Consider the following 13466-nt stretch of genomic DNA (forward strand, 5'->3'; position numbering starts at 1 on the left):
TGCAAGTTAGTTTGTGAAATTTCTTCCCTGCTAGATATTCCATGGTCAACTGTAAGTGCCTGTTACTAACGCTGTCAGTGAAATTTTATTTTATAGAGAGACGCGCAGCATCAACAGAAAAAAAATTGAGGAATTTAAAACGTGGATGCTTAGCCTGTATATTCTTTAGGCTATTAAGCTCACTGATTCCTTTATTTTTAAGCTTATTTTTGTATGGAATGCCATTGCCAAACGTGTCCGTTGTTGCCTATATGTTGCTTAAAAATACATATTTTCTGTTCTGAGTGGCAATATTGCCATTGCTCATATTTCTTTATGATATAAGGCTTCGGTTTAAGGTGACATTTGTTAAGCATGCAGATTATTTGTCCCTCTTTTAAATTGGAGCGAGCGTGGAGCGATTTGACTGGAGGAAATTTTAGTGGAGCGAGGAGCGGTGTTGAGCGGAGCGGCGTAGTGCGAATTAGAGCGGAGGAGCGGGCGGAGCCAACAGCCTCGTGGTGAGGAGCGGAAATTCTCACCGCTCCACTCCACTCACATGCTCTGGTCCAAATCAATTTCACTATTTTGCCCGCGGAAAAAACAGGCTTTGTGCCAGCACAAGGCGGAAAAGGGTTGTCCTAACTCTTAATTATTCAGTGGCGTGTTTTGGGTATAACATGCAATGAACAAATCGGAACGGTGTATCACCTCACCTTTAGCAGGCAGTGGTGCATGAACTATTGTGGAGGTGCAATGGCCAGGTGTCCCAACAGTTTTGTCCATGTAGTGTATTAAATGCATGAACTGAGTGTTGCCCATTGTAGTTTATAAACCTGTGAAATGTTTTGGTTTTATGGAACCCTTGGAGCCCGATAGTATTATGGGAAATGAAAACTTTGGCAACGAACCATGTTCAGGTCAGAACCAGAAGTAGATATGGGTTGTAATCCTGTGCATGTCTCTATTCAGCTGTACTGTAAGGTGCATACCTGCTGGTGGCCATTGTTGTTTTTCTCCTGTGTGCATAATGCAGGTGGAATTCAATGGTCCCTCATACTGCAGTGGGCTCAGACAACTTTCCCCGCTCTCTTTGGGCGCAAGTACCGGGCCAGCAAGGTGCACAGCTTCATGCAAGGCTTAAAGTTGAGCCCCATTGTCCAATCCTCAACTCCTAAGGAGTCGGCACCGGAGATGAAGAAGGCGACAAAAGTCAGAGGTCTGGGTCTGTTAAGTCTGTCTTTCTGACCAGAAACTCAGCAATGAAAGATGATGGAAACCATGACTGCAGGATAGGTAGAAACTGTCTCTATAAACTAACAGGCTTCAAAGTAAATGCTAATGGTTCATGAACCTCTTGTGAGATGTTTTGGCATCATTGCTGGAAGGACTTGTAGCTAATATTGGGGAGAAGAAACACAAACCAAACGAACCTATAAAACTATAAAACATTTTTAGTGCTCATTTTTTCCATTTAAAATAAGAAGAACCAGCCTAGTGGACAGCGTCATCTCACACATCCTTGGATGGGGGTTAAATACTGCTCCCACTCAGTGTGTGTGTGCAGTCTTCTGTGTGATGTTCTTCCCATCTTGCATGGGTTTCCTGCTGCAGTCCAACTTTGTGCAGTTAGGTGAACTGACATCTCTGACTTACAGAAGCCTTGAACCGCATTTGATAAAAAAATTTTCGGAGACAATAAGTCGTTATTTCGACATAGTAAGTTGTTATAACGAGATATCTCATAATTTTTACATAATACGTCGTTATAATGAGACAGTAAGTCATTATTTCGACATAATTCAGATCGAGTTCTAGGTCATATTTTTTCGAACTGGTTGGTTTGACTTTTAAGAAATTCGAGTTCTAATGAGTTTGAGTACTGAGGTACCACTGTATATAAATATGAGTAAATACAAAATACTTAATAAATTTACATAACATCCTCATGACAGAATATTTATGAGTGAAACACAGCCACACTTCAGACCATTTAACTTTAGGCATTTTAACTGTGTTTAAGGTAGCTGCTAGTTAACATTAGGCATCTGCCAGATCAAGCCTCCCCACATCAGGGCAAGTGAGGTTCTGTGATGCTTCTGACGCCTGAGCAGCAGATATGTCATGCCAGCAAATATGTCAATCAACAGCTCAGGTATTTAAGTGGCAGCTGTTGCGTTCGGCGGGCAGGCGAACAAGGAAGTCAGGCGAGTAGAGCCAAGCGGACGGGTAAGCGGGGTTTATTGGCTGGATGAAAGGCACACTAGGCACAACAAGCACGAGACACTACTACATCAATGACCGATCTGGGAGATAGTGGGAGACGCGGACTAATATACACAGGACAAGTCAAAAGGAACAGGAAACAGGTGATGACAATCAGGGATTAACACGAGGTAACGAGGCGGGTGTGGCACACACAAGGATCGGGCGGAGCTGAGTGTGACAGAACCCCCCCCCCCAAAGGCGCGCACACCGGGCGCACCAGAGGGGAGGCGACGGACGAGAAGAGGGAACAGGACCTGAAAGACAAAAATGCAAGACATCCACGGGGAACCGGAAACAGAACAGACACGCAGAACAAGCAGAGGGGCAGAAACCAAGACAAAACCTGACAAAGGACGGGGAACGCACACAGACAAACCAGGAAGGGAGACACAGGGGGAACATCCACAGGCAGAACAAAAGGGCCAGGAGGGAATGGAGGCACAACAGGAGGAGAAGGAGCAGGAACAGGAGGGACAAAGGGACGAGGAGCAGACCAGGGAGACCAGACAGGAAGGGATGGAGGACAAAGGGGAGCCCGAGGGAGCCCAGATGGGCGGCGGCAGGAGGGGCTGCAGGCGAGAGGGAGGCAGGAGCCGCAGGGGACCACACAGGGGCCAAGGGAATGGGTCGAGGGAGTGACGGAGGAGACATGGAGGGAGCAGGAGGGACCACCTGCATAGGCAGGTAGGAGGGGGAAGCCGCGGCCGGTGAAGGGGAAGCCAGAGCTGGAGAAGGCGCCGTCCGACACCCCGCCGAAGCAGGGGGGTCCGGAGGCACCCGACACGGAGCCGGAGGCAGGACCGAGGACTGGCACCGAGGGGGGACCTGGAGGCAACTGCCGACCCAGAGCCGGAGGAACTGCAGGCCACCCCGGAGCCCCAGCCAAGGCGCGCGAGGGCGAGCCAGGGGGCAGGGCGGGCGGGCGGGCGGGACCCCGGCCCTGCGCTTGTGTTCCCTCCCCTTTCGGGACACAGAAAGGCGGGGCCTCGGTGGGTGTCGGCCTCGCTGGGGTAAGGGCCAAGGAGTCACTGGAGCCGCAGCGGGTGGAGGCTTGGGCAGTGCAGGGGGCGTAGCGGCAGGCGGTGCAGCCGGGCTGGACAGGCAGGACGGGCGAGCCGGGCTGGACAGGCGGGTCAGGCCGGGCCGCGAGCAGAGCGGTGACCTCAGCAGGCACCTTGGGCGTGCGGCCAGCAGGGGGCGCCTCAGCGGGCACCTCGGGCGTGCGGCCAGCAGCGGGCGCCTCAGCGAGCACCTCGGGCATGCGGCCAGCAGGGGGCGCCACAGTGGGCACCTCGGACGGTGCCACGGGCAGTGCAGCGGCAGCAGTAGGCGGGAGGTCTGTCCTTTCAGGACGGATATCCGGCAGCTCTCGCCAGTAACCCACCTCGTGCAGTAGGACGAGCCATAGGTCCTCGTCCTGCCGTGGTGAGTCTTTAGGGAGATCGTCATTCTGTTGCGTTCGGCGGGCGGGCGAACAAGGAAGTCAGGTGAGTAGAGCCAAGCGGACGGGTAAGCGTTTATTGGCTGGATGAAAGGCACACTAGGCACAACAAGCAAGAGACACTACTACATCAATGACCGATCTGGGAGATAGTGGGAGACTCGGACTAATATACACAGGACAAGTCAAAAGGAACAGGAAACAGGTGATGACAATCAGGGATTAACATGAGGTAACGAGGTGGGTGTGGCACACACGAGGATCGGACGGAGCCGGGCATGACAGCAGCGAAATCTGCATTGCAATAAGTCAGCTACATCTATGTTTAACCATTGTGGCAATAAACCTAGAAAACCAGAAAAAAAATTATATTAGCCTAAATGCTCATGTCATGGGAGAGCTCTATGTTGTGTCTATGTTGTGCTGTGGGTAACATACTTACTGATGCTCCACAAACCTTTTCTCTGTTCTGAATCTTGGAAACAGACCACCATGAGTTTAACTCCATCCACGAGCCTCTGGACCTGACAACTGAGAAGATGTATATGGTGGACAGCGGCCTTAGCTTTAATCTACCATACCCGCTCATCCTCAGGCCAGAGAGGGGCGTGGACCTCATAATATCTTTTGACTATTCCGAAAGGGAGAGTGATTCCACATCACCCTTTGAGGTCAGTGATCTGACAAGCAGAAGGTCAATATTCAGGTTGTTGTTTCTATACAATTAAAAAATGCATCAAAATCAATTTTAACATAAGTATGTATCACGTTGGCGGATAAGGCGAGCAGGAAAGCAGGCGAGTTGAGCCGAGCGGACGGGTAAAAGGGGTTTATTCGGCACAGAAGGGCAGACATCCACGAATACTCCAACCATACAACAACATTACAATGACAGATCTGGGGGATACTGACTTAGACGCGAACTAAATACACAAGACAGGCTGAACTTAACAAGCAACAGGTGATTACAATCAGGAAGTAACACGAGGTAATGAGGGGGCGTGGCACACAGGAGGATCGGACGACCCGGGCGTGACAGAATGACTTATTAGTAGCTTTGCTGCTAACCCATGACCTTTATTTAATAAATTTTTTCAACAATTAAAAAGCTAAGAAATATTGACCTAAGTTATTTTCCAAAATAATATTCTGCTGCTCACTGTCATCATGTCATTGATGTGATTGAGTTTTACATTCAGTCTTTTAAATCGATTAAATATATGCGCATTCTGATATCAGTTTCAGGAAAGTAATATACTGTACAGTGTTGTGTAAGTTTTAGGCAGTCAAAAGAAATGTTTAAAGCTATTTATCAACATAGTAAATACACATTTGTGCAGAACGGAAAACACAATTTAACATTGTAATATATGAAAATTAAGAGTAAAACAACAAAAACTAGTTTGTTTTCCACAAAGTTACTGATATCTAGTTGGATGGCTAGATGAACACCGCTTCAGTTCCAAAACCTCTCCTCAGCCATTCCATGTATTCATTAACTTTCACCACTACCTCACTAAATTAATTCACTGAGTTAATTTAAAAAGTCAATGACATATTGATTAGCTCTATGAGGTGTGCTAGTGGTCAAAAAATACATGGGTATATGGATGGTTGCTGGAAATGATGGGGTGATTTTAGCAGAGACTTTGAAATGTCTAAGCTAACACACTTTGACAGGCATAAAAGCGTGGTTTTACACCAATATAAAGATCATTTAAACATCATTTTCTTTGACTACCAAAGACTTTTGCACAGCGCTGTATGCTTGTAAATGAAAAGGGTTAATGTATTTTGGGGCTATTTTTCCTAAACAGAAAAAACTGTTTGACAGCTTTGTGTAGGATTATACAGAATTCTTTGCATAGTTTCTGGAGATATTACTGGTGCTCTGACCTTTGTCCTCAGGAGCTTCGCTTGGCTGAGAAATGGGCCCATCTGAACAAGCTGCCCTTCCCTAAGATAGACCCCACAGTGTTTAAACCAGAGGACCCTAAAGAATGCTACGTCTTTAAGCCTGAAGATGGCCAGAGGAACTGCCCCACCATCATCCACTTTGTGCTGGCCAATACTAACTTCAGGAACTTCAAATTCCCAGGTACTTGAGGCACTTGGTATCATGAAAGTAAAAAAGGGATAATGGAAAGAATCAAGTATGTGTTGCCCAGTAACATGAAATGGGCAGTGTTTGTAATATGCATGACTGAAGGTAGAGCAGGTTTGCTGAAAATAAGCATTTAACACAAATACAAAAAAATTAGCTAGCTACTATTATCAGTTTACAGTGCAACGCACTGTAATCAGTGCATGCTCCTCACCTCTACTATTATCAGCTTTATTGGCAAAGTATGTTTAGACATACAAGGAAAGATCTCCGGTTTTTCATAGCTCTCAGTATACTAAACAAGACAGAGATATAGCAAAAAAATGGGATTACAAAAAACAAACAAGTAAGTACAGTATGTATAGAAGAGTCTTAAGCCACAGGGCCAAAGTGCAAAGATGCTGGTTACTATATATACATGAGGTACAGTTGATGCTTGGTGATAACAGATCATTGCACAGTATTGATCCTTGATAGTTAAGTGTTCATCAGAGTGAAATCCTGTGAAAAGAAACTTCATGTTTCTGGTTGTTTTGGCGTACAGTACTCTGTAGCGCTTGTCAGAGGGGAGCAGTTTAAATGATTTGTGATGGGTCTGCAGTGCCCATTTCCTGACTCTGGACATGTATGAGTTCTGAATGGAAAAATTGTATCTGCAATGCTGACTGTCCGTTGTAATCAGTTCCTGTCCTGTTTGGTGGCTGAACCAAACCAGACCGTGATGAATGTACAGCGAACAGCCTGGATTGTTGCAGAATAGAATTGGGTCAGCAGCTCTTGTGGCAGGTTGACTTTCCTGAGTTGGCACAGGAAGTACATCCTCTGTTGGGCCTTTTTGACAATTGTGTCTATGTTGGCCGCCCACTTTAGATCCTGGGGAATTATGGATCCCAGAAACCTGAAAGTTTCCACAGCAGACACAATGCTGTTGCACAGGGTGAGTGGGGGCAGTGCTGGTGGGCACCTCCTGAAGACCACATTAGACGGCCAGCTGTTCAGCCTCCCGCCTGTATGCAGACTCGTCACCTGTCCCTGCTGAGGCCGATGACCATCATGTCATCTGCAAACTTCAGCAGCTTAACAGAAGGGTCCCCTGCAGTCATTTGTGTAGAATAGGCATGTAACAATGAATCACGAATCAGTTAAAAATCGATGTAAATGTATGACGATTTAAACCGGCTGATGTGGAAAATGAATCGCTACTTTAGGAGTAAGTTACGGTACTTTACTTAACAAATTGGTGTAATATTACTTTTGATTTCACAACGTCAGTTCGACGTCAGATGTCACTGCGTATTCACATCGACGTCGTACGTTAGTTTTTGGTTTTGACCGAATGCAAGATGGAGAGCGAATTTGAAATTGAGGACAAGCCCCCCCCCCTCCCCCCCTCGATCTTAAATCGGCGGTGTGGCAGCATTTTAGCTTTCCGCTAATCACAAACGAAAACGGCGAAAAAAGCACAGACAAGACAAAAAGTGCTTGCAAACATTGTAAAAGACTGATAACATACACAAATAGCACAACGAACATGCTTCAGCATGTCCACCGGCACCACAGTGAGCTCAATTCACCACCGCCAGAGTAAAGATTATTAAAAGGGCAAACCACGCTAAAAAGCTGCACATGCAAGCCTCAGTTTATGTGGTAACGAGTGCACCTTCATAATGCATTCATTATGCATCTATAGAACATTCAGTGCACCTTCCTAATGGATTAATAGAACATTCATAAGCAACATGCAAGTACACTTTAACATCCCTTAACAGCTTTAATATACATTAATAACAAACATTACATGATTATACAATTATAATGTTTGTTATTATTATATAATGTTTGTTATTAATGTATATTACAGCTGTTAAGGGATGTTAGGATGTAAAGGTATTTTTAGCAGTATTTTATTCAATTTCAGTTGCACTGTTAAGAAGAGGACACGTTTTGCACAGTTTAGAAAGATTAATAAAGGAATATTTTTGAATAAATTTGTCTGTAGCTCATTCTGTTAAAAAATCATGAAATCGTGAATCATATCGAATCGTGAGTTGAGTGTATCGTTACATTCCTAGTGTAGAGGGAGAAGAACAGAGGGGTAAAGACACTCCTGGGGGACACCAGTGCTGATCGTCAACCAAAACACAATGGAAGTCAATAGGAATATATGAGCTCTATAATACTAATTTATTGTTGTAAAAATACAATTCTTACTAGCAAAAACGATCATTCTTACTAGTATGAATCGCATTTAGATATCTTGAATTCATATTCTTATTAATAAAATTAAATTTTTCAAGTAAGAATGTTATTTTTACGATGATGAGTAAGCCTTATGCTAATAAAAGATAATTTGGCTTGCCATAGGTCGTGAGGGGTGATTCACCTTCCCAGTTCAAAACATGTGACAGAACACATAGCAAGTTTGATTGGTGAGCTCATTACGTAGCTTACGAGGATTGTTCAGAATTTATGAATAGTATTTTGAACTGACCAAACCCTGTACGATGTTGAATTGGAATGACAGAATTTAATTCATTTCAATTCAATGCAATCATACAACATATGAATATATATATATATATTCTGAGACAGCAAGACCAAGACAGCGAGACCAAGACAAGACCGAGGGATCCGAGGCCAAGACAAGACCATAGACCGTCGAGACTGTGACAAGACCAAGACAGCATAAAAGTGGTCTTGAGACCGGTCTCGAGACCAAGACCGGTCTCGAGACATCCAACTCTACTATCGGCTTGGGCAGAGAGTGAGGCACCACCGTGGGCTTCTCAGAACCAGGAACTAGAGATGTGGGGTGTTCAAGACCAGATACTGGAGACATGGCTCCTCAGGATCGGGAAATGGAGACGTCTCAACCAGCCGCTGTACCACCCCAAGGGCATTCATGATCCATAATACCTCCTGAGGATCCATGATTGGGGTCACTACTTCCATCTTTTCTCCTATCAGTCAGAGTAGTGCAGTAGCCTCCAGCAACTTCCACAGTGAGGACGCACGGTTCCAGTGCTGGTGTGAGTCGAGAAGCACAAAGCCAGAATACAGGGTTTAGATAGCACCTTTGCCGCAAATGGTTCAAAGCACACTAGTTCCTTCCTCTATCCTAAGAGTTACTGGACCCCCGGAATGTGGTCAAATAGAGGCTCAGAAGCCGGAGTGGAGATATAGGCCACTGGATTGTTGGAGTCCAGTCATTCTGTCACATTGGAGGGCAAGAGTGATTCAAAACGCAGCCTTTAGGTGTACTAAGGGGATTGATTGTGAGTAGCAATCCAAACCAGGAGAGAGCAACACACAAGACAACAAGGGGTCCAACCCAGGAGGGCCCTTGGGCTAAGCTAAGACTGAGGAGCAGGGCAGAAAAGCAGAAGAAACACCAATGGACATGGAGAATAACTGGATTAGCACATTAACACAAGCGGGAACTTATATACTAAGCATGGGGATAAAAATGAATGGAAGGAGGCAAGATGGCCAGAAGAGATGTCTACTGGGTGTCTCTTCTGGCCAAACAGGAACACAACAGGCCAGACAGAAATGGAACATGACATTGTTGTTAAAATAGTTTTGTTAATTTAAGCTTTTATGATTTTTAAGTTTGTCCCTTTCATTTAGTGTGCTATATGGCTTTATGTGCATCTAAACAGTCTCCAAAGTCTTGAGACCCAAAGTACATGCCAAAGGGAGTAACACCAGTCTTCTGTAATCTGCCTGAAAAACCTCGCTGGAATTTCTGCCCTTACTTCTATGATATGGTGAAGTCACCTTGTAACACAATCCTTATTGGTCACCTATCTGAAAGAATCCGTCTGCAGACTGCAGGAGAGGGGCAGAACGTGTAAGGCAAGCTGACCAATCAGAACATACTGGGCTCATCAGGGGTGTGACTTAAAGGTCTACCAGAGCATTTCAGATAGTAGGTGAATAGAGAGATACAGTATGAGAAAAGTAATGTTTTTGGAACATCGAAAAATGTAAATCTATTCCAGCAGACCTCAAAAATAAAATTATCAATAGTGAAAATGAGCATAATAGGTCCACTTTCAATAATTTTCTAGATTATGTATTTGATGCTTACTTTGCTTTTATGTTTAACTGAATATCTTATTGAAAATGCAGGCATTTTTTTCTCCACAACAGCATAATCATGAAATTTATCAAGTTATGAAAAACAGTATTTTATAACACTATATTTATCATGACCTGCTCGTCCGATCCTCCTGTGTGCCACGCCCCCCTCGTTACCTTGTGTTACTTCCTGATTGTGATCACCTGTTGCCTGTTATTTTCGGCTTGTCGTGTGTATTTAGTCCGCATCTCAGTCTGTTTTCCCCAGGTCTGTCAGTGACGTGAGTTTGCTGTGTGCTCCCCTGTTTGCTGTTCTGTCCGAAATAAACCCCATTTGATCGCATTCACGGCTCTCTCGCCTGCTTCCCCGCACACCAGTCATCACAAAATTAGTATTTTTATTCTGTTTAACATATAAATCAAACTGCATTGTCATGCCCCGGTCCTCCGATCCTCCCGTGTGCCACGCCCCCTCATTTACCTCGTGTGGAATCCCCATGTTACCAGCTGTTTTGAGTCATGTTGATTAGTCCTGTGTATTTAAGTCCGTGTTAGAGTATGTTTCCCCAGTCCGATCACTGACATCAGTCTGTCCTCTGGTCCATGTTCCTGATTTGTCTTCCTCCTAATAAACCCATTTTTCCCCCGAATCCTCCAGTCTTGTTCCTGCTTCCCCAGTCTGTGCCCTGGTGAACATGATATGTACTGTCAGAAAGAACAGGGATGCTAACTTATTTTACTACCTAGCTGCGTGCCTGTTTGAAAGCCAACAAATCTCAAAGGGGGGGGGGATTCAAGCCCATAATATTACCCTGTGGCTATGTGCCTGGTACAGCTGGATGAATGGATGCAGCCACATGCAGTCACATTAAGACACGAATGACAAAATGGACTGTTAAAGCAATTTTTTGTCAAATAAAGGTCACAGCAAGAATGACTAATGAACAAAATGTATTTTTAAACCTAATGAATTAGCTGATTTTGTAAATACAGTGGTACCTCAGAACTTGAACTTAATCCGTTCAGAACTCTGGATCGAATCCTAAAAAGTTCGAGTTCTGATCAAATTTTCCCCATAAGAAATAATGGAAAACCAATTAATTGGTGCCTGGACCCCAAAAAATTACACCTAAATATGTTTTTTTTAGCATTTAAAAACAAAATGAACCGAATAAAACAAGAAGAGCATATACTGTACTAAACACATCTAAACAGTATCAAAACAGTAATTTGTAAAGTAAGAAAATAAATGTATCGAAACAATTTGTAAAGTTAAAAAACAATGTGTCCTGCCCCGATCGTCCGCTCCTTCCGTGTACCACGCCCCCTCGTTAACCCCATGCGATCAGCTGTTTCTAGTTGTTGTCATTAGTTCTGCTTATTTAGTCCGCGTTTCAGTTTGTTTCCCCAGTCTGGTCATTGTATTGTCCGTCTTGTTATGCTTGCCTTACCGGTAATTAATCCCGTATTCCCCAATACCCTGACGTCTGCGCCTTTGTCTCCGTTCCGTCTCCGCTCGGCATGACAATATTATAATTAAATGTATTAATGGTTTATTATTAATATTAAAATGATAAAGAAATCTTTATTTTTAAATGTATTTTATTATATAATAATAATTACTGTTACTGTCTATCATTGTCAATGTATTTTTACTGTCTAAATATATGTATTCAGCTAGTATAAACATGCATGATGCTATCACAGCTAATTCGAGACTGAGACTGAAGCGTTACCCTTTGTTTCCGCTGAGAGACGTGCGACGTGACTCATTTCCCCAAGCATACAATTTATCTTAAGTCGGCGTTCACAGTTCGACTTCTGTGATTCATATCTAGTTCTAGGTTTTTTTTTTCAAACTGGTTGGTTCGACTTTTAAGAAATTCGAGTTCTAATGAGTTCGAGAACTGAGGTACCACTGTATAATATTTTGTTGCCCAGTACTAAGCAATCCTGCTGATGCTTTTGTTCAGGTGTGCCTCGAAAGAATGAAGAAGAGAAGCAATTTGGTGATTTCAAGATATTTGATGACCCACAAAACACCTATTCCACGTTGAGGAGCTTCTGCTACTCCAATGAAGCCTTTGCTCGACTGCATGACCTCATGGAGTTCAATACTCTGAACAACATTGAGGTCTGTTGAGTTCCATCTTCTCCCCGTACCTGTAAACATCTTCCCAGACTTAGTTTTACCTGTTAACTAAAACTCTTAAGAATGCTAAGGATATGTTTTTCTTATGAGCTGCAACACAGTCATTCCTTGTGAGGTTGGCGTTACTCTTTTTGACCAGTGAGAGCAGAGAATTTGCTTCCTCAATCATATGCCTCAGTGTCCCTTTTTGCTTTTCCAGGTGATCAAAGATGCTATCAAGGGCTGTGTTCTGAACAGGAGAGAGAACCCATCATGTTTCACCCTTGATTAAGTTGGAAAACAGGCAGTTTCTAGGATTGAACCTTGTGGAAAAGCCCAGCCCACTCAGACACATGGTTGAGTTACTCATGTAAATGGTATATTATTAATTGAATCTGCTTTGCTTATAAGTTTTATGAGGATGCACGCTGGATGTACTGTATTCTGGTCAGAGAGTTTTAGTGTAAAGATCTACCAGGTACCTTAGATCAAGTCACAGAAGGAGGTTTGGAAAGAAAGTAAAAGAGAAGGTACAGTAACACTTTACATTAAGGTCTGCTTTTTAACATTTAAGTAACTAATAATATCCTAACAGGGGCAACATGGTGGTGCAGTGGTTACCACTGTTGCCTCACACCTCTGGGACCCAGGTTCGAGTCTCCGCCTGGGTTACATGTGTGTGGAGTTTGCATGTTCTCCCCGTGTCGTCGTGGGGTTTTCTCCGGGTACTCCGGTTTACCCCCCACAGTCCAAAGACATGCTGAGGCTAATTAGAGTTACTAAATTGCCCATGGGTGTGTATGTGTGAATGAATGGTGTGTGAGTGTGCCCTGCAATAGGCTGGCCCCCTGTCCAGGGTTGTTCCCTGCCTCGTGCCCATTGCTTCCAGGATAGGCTCCAGACCCCCCGCAACCCAGTAGGATAAAGCAGGTTGGAAAATGAATGAATAATATCCTAACAAATGGTTACATATTTTTATAAGCAAACATACAAAAGGTTTATAAATGCTTGTAAGGCAGGTTAATGGGTTCTTAATATGCTTATGATTGATTTCTTATTGTTTATAAGCACACTTACAAATGATTTACAAATGTTTATAAAGCAGGTTAATGGGTTCTTAATAATATGCTTATGAATGGTTACTTATTGTTTATAAGCACACTATGGAAGGTGAACTGCTGGGTTAGGATGGGAGAGAGGCGCATTGGGTAGGCAAGAGAACTGTGTGTACGTGCTTCTTTTCAGAGGGGTCCAGGTTGTGGGTTGTTTTTTGACACGTATCGTAAGTTAAGTCACTGGTGACCAGACGACATTGGGGCAACTGGACTAGCAAATACAGACAAGAAGAATTCAGGAGTCTGTCAAGACAAGAATAACTGGCTGAGGTTAAGGGAGACGTAGGATGTACAAGAAGAGGGAACAGATTTGACTAGAAGATGCTTGCTGCAAAAGAGGAAGCC

At 44.0% G+C, this 13466-nt stretch overlaps 1 protein-coding gene across 1 annotated transcript; it reads left to right on the forward strand.

Annotated features, from left to right (window-relative positions):
* The first annotated feature begins 862 nt into the window (after nt 1-862).
* LOC140592001 (cytosolic phospholipase A2-like) lies at nt 863-12701 on the forward strand. Its single transcript, XM_072713831.1, has 6 exons — nt 863-899; nt 1016-1198; nt 4175-4359; nt 5597-5786; nt 11849-12009; nt 12227-12701. The coding sequence occupies exons 1-6, from the start codon at nt 863-865 to the stop codon at nt 12296-12298; spliced, it is 828 nt and encodes a 275-aa protein (XP_072569932.1). The 3' UTR covers nt 12299-12701.
* The last annotated feature ends 765 nt before the right edge of the window (nt 12702-13466 follow it).

The sequence above is a fragment of the Paramormyrops kingsleyae genome, chromosome 7, assembly GCF_048594095.1.
Source record: "Paramormyrops kingsleyae isolate MSU_618 chromosome 7, PKINGS_0.4, whole genome shotgun sequence".
Taxonomy (NCBI): Eukaryota; Metazoa; Chordata; class Actinopteri; order Osteoglossiformes; family Mormyridae; genus Paramormyrops; species Paramormyrops kingsleyae.